The sequence below is a fragment of the Impatiens glandulifera genome, chromosome 1 (genome assembly GCF_907164915.1).
Source record: "Impatiens glandulifera chromosome 1, dImpGla2.1, whole genome shotgun sequence".
NCBI classification, from domain to species: Eukaryota; Viridiplantae; Streptophyta; class Magnoliopsida; order Ericales; family Balsaminaceae; genus Impatiens; species Impatiens glandulifera.
The window spans coordinates 3,386,058-3,389,732 of record NC_061862.1 but is presented as its reverse complement, the minus strand read 5'-3'; the positions used below and the strand labels follow the sequence as shown (position 1 = coordinate 3,389,732).

The following is a 3,675-nucleotide window of genomic DNA, read 5'->3' as shown; positions in this document are numbered from 1 at the left end:
CTGTCTTTCTCTTTCTCTCTCCAATTCGTCCATTCTCTTTCTCTCTCTTCAAATTATATCGCCCCCATTCGATTTCTCGATTCCATTTCATCTTTTCAAGGAGATTTCGGTGAAGAACTCAATCAAGGAGAAGGAGGAAGAAGAGGCGATGTATAATAATAAGAGAGAGAGTGATTAGGTTCAATTTCGATTCATCTCGTTTCAGATTTCATTCGAATCTATACAGTCGTCGGACTAGAAGGATCTGGAATACGCATGAGCTGCTTGATGAACCTTGGTTTCTCTTCTGATTGCAATCACTTCATCACCTGTCTTCGCATCTTTATTTTTAATTATTCTCCTAAACTTCCACCCGCACTTATCAATTTCCAGAAACCGGTCGACCCTTTATCTAGATTGATTTTGCTTAGAGATCTTAATCACACTATTCTTTCCGATCATCTCCAATCATAATCGCCCAATGGAATCACGAGAAAGGTGTAATCGCCAATTACGCACAGGTTTGTCACGGATCGATCTTCTTTCTTTATATTAAGATTCAATCAATCTATTCTTCTTATGCTAGTTTAGGCGGACATCATAACTTGCATCTGTTTCCTTACGAATAGGGTTTTTATTATTTTTTTATAACAAATTAAGGGTCTCAATCAATACTATATTTTGGAATTATTCTAGATTGGCCTATTCTATATGGAAGATCAATCTCATGATTCCTCCTAGTAGGTTTAACAATAATCTATTGTCACTCTTAGAGCTTCTACCCTATGAAATCCAACTAGTGGGGGTCTAGATTTGGAGACTAAAAGTGGGTATTCTTCACCCAGAATAATACCCATTAGGAATACAAATTTGGTAAATTGAATAATTTGATATAATCTATACCATCTGCAGATCCTTGTTTTGCAAACCCTAAAGGAAGACATGCAGCTGCACCAACTGTTATTGTCATCGGTAGTGGATTTGCTGGACTTGCAGCTGCTAGAACTCTTTATGATGCTTCATTCCAGGTACTTCCTTTCTCTCCCAATTGTGTTTCATTGGTGCTAATGTAAATTATAAGCATTCTGTTGTGTAAATTAGGACCCTCTTTAGCATATTTAGAGGACATCTATCTTATTATATAATTATTATGTCATTGTGGTAGATGCAGATTAATAAATATGTTATCTGAAGTTGAATATGTTGATAAACAAATTATCTTATGATTTTGATATCAGGTAATGGTATTGGAATCGCGAGATAGGATTGGTGGTCGAGTACACACAAATTACTCTTTTGGTTTTCCTGTTGACCTGGGTGCATCATGGTAAGATGGTTTCTCCTGTTTTAGTGTTTTCTGGGTGAAAAGATGATTCCTATCTGTTGATTCTGATGAGTACATTCCTTTTCTTGATAATTTATATTACAGGTTACATGGAGTCGGCAAAGAAAATCCCCTGGCATCCTTGATTGGAAGGCTAGGGTTACCTCTTTACCGAACAAGTGGTGACAACTCCGTGTTGTATGACCATGATTTGGAAAGGTATCATCATATTGCTAATTGTTTTATTTTGTTATTTTACCTACCTTCTGGTTAGACATCTAATAACACATTCCAATTTCAGCTATGCACTATTTGATATGGATGGGAATCAAGTCCCTCAAGATTTGGTCACTGAAGTTGGTCAAGCATTTGAGAAGATCTTGGAAGAGGCAAGTCTAGCTCTATTTTGTATGGGTTTGGGATCTTTCAATTACATATTCTATATCATTCTAATTCAAATTATTTTTGTTGCTGTTGCAGACAGATAAAATAAGACAGGAACACGAAGAAGACATGTCCATTCAACGTGCTATCTCACTTGTCTTTGAAAGAGTTCCGGAACTAAGGTTTTATTGCAGACCTTTTTTTATTTATTATTTTGGCATCACTATCTTACTGAAAGTATTGGCATTGCAGGTTAGACGGGCTTCCTCACAAAGTATTGCAATGGTACTTGTGCAGAATGGAAGGATGGTTTGCTGCAGATGCTGAAACCATCTCACTGAAATGCTGGGACCAGGCAAGTTTATCCCATCATTAATCAAATCCTCAACCAAAATAACAGATAACCTAGTTTAGTTTAATCCCTAACAAAAAATCTATTTATTAAAAGCTCTTAGTCATCAAGATGTAACCTAGTTTAGTTGAATATTCAATTGAATTGTGAGAACTGGGACTAACCTAGGGTTGTTCTGATTTGTAGGAAGAACTGTTGCCTGGTGGCCATGGGCTCATGGTTCGTGGTTACCTTCCAGTTATTAATACACTTGCCAAAGGCCTCGACATACGACTTAATCACAGGTATAGTACCTAAGAAAAGGTTAAATGACTGTTTTATTTTGTATGATCTTGTGCGAATGTAGTATTGATATTTTATTTTATCTTTTCCAAAGGGTTACAAATATAGTTAGACGCAACCATGGAGTGAAAGTAACTGTAGAAGACGGAAGAGTATTTACAGCTGATGCTGCTGTTATCGCCATTCCCCTGGGTGTCTTAAAATCAAAAATCGTTAAATTTGAACCTAGGCTCCCCGATTGGAAGGAAGCTGCCATTGAAGATCTTGGAATTGGGATTGAGAACAAGATAATTTTAAACTTCGAGAAAGTGTTTTGGCCAAACGTAGAATTCTTGGGAGTAGTAGCAGAAACCTCATACGGGTGCAGCTACTTTCTAAACCTTCACAAGGCGACTAGTCACCCTGTTCTTGTCTATATGCCTGCTGGGAAGCTTGCTCGCGATTTAGGGAAACTGTCTGATGAAGCTGCAGCTAATTTTGCCTTTACTCAGCTGAAGAAAATCCTTCCCGACGCTTCCACACCTGTAAGTTCTCTTATTTGTTTTTGCTCATTTGACGGTTTTGCCATGCAATATGCCATTTGGTTGTCTTGATTTTTGATTTTTATTTTAAATTGCAGATTCAGTATCTTGTTTCTCACTGGGGAACGGATGTGAACTCGCTAGGATCTTACAGTTATGATGCGGTTGGGAAACCGCATGACTTGTACGATAGGTTAAGGACTCCGGTTGATAATCTATTCTTTGCCGGGGAGGCAACAAGTTCAGACTACCCCGGTTCTGTACACGGTGCTTACTCGACTGGATTAATGGCAGCCGAGGATTGCAGAATGCGCGTTTTGGAGCGTTATGGTGAGTTGGATTTATTTCAGCCGGCTATGGGCGAGGACACTCCTCTCTCCATTCCACTGCTGATTTCGCGGCTGTGAATTTGGTTTCTAATATCACTTTTTATTATTAATAATTCTCTCTGCTTTAGCAAGGAATCAAATCCTGCAGACTTAAACATCATGTGACTCTACTTACTATTATTATTATTATCCATATGTTCTTTTCTAATGGACACTATAATCTATTATATGTTCTAGATTATACTTATGCTATGCTATTAAGCTTGTCCACAAACAATATGATCTGCACTCCTGTTTTGCTAACAAGAACTCTTCTACAGTGTCGGCAACAGTTTTTTCTTCCTACCCATATTTCAAAATAAGAAGAATATTGAATGTGGATAATAGATATTCTTTGTTTATACTATCTATCTACTATTCTCAAAATTACTTCTTTTTTATTATTATTTAAAAAGTTTTTTTATTATTATTTAAAAAGTTGCATAAATCATAACTTTTTACTTT

General features: G+C 36.9%; 1 protein-coding gene across 1 annotated transcript; it reads left to right on the top strand.

Moving 5' to 3' along the window:
- LOC124920135 (polyamine oxidase 2) lies at positions 1–3,253 on the top strand. Its single transcript, XM_047460551.1, has 10 exons — positions 1–500; positions 892–1,007; positions 1,218–1,306; positions 1,409–1,522; positions 1,605–1,692; positions 1,784–1,869; positions 1,940–2,042; positions 2,226–2,323; positions 2,416–2,845; positions 2,941–3,253. The coding sequence occupies exons 1-10, from the start codon at positions 461–463 to the stop codon at positions 3,247–3,249; spliced, it is 1,473 nt and encodes a 490-aa protein (XP_047316507.1). The 5' UTR covers positions 1–460; the 3' UTR covers positions 3,250–3,253.
- The last annotated feature ends 422 nt before the right edge of the window (positions 3,254–3,675 follow it).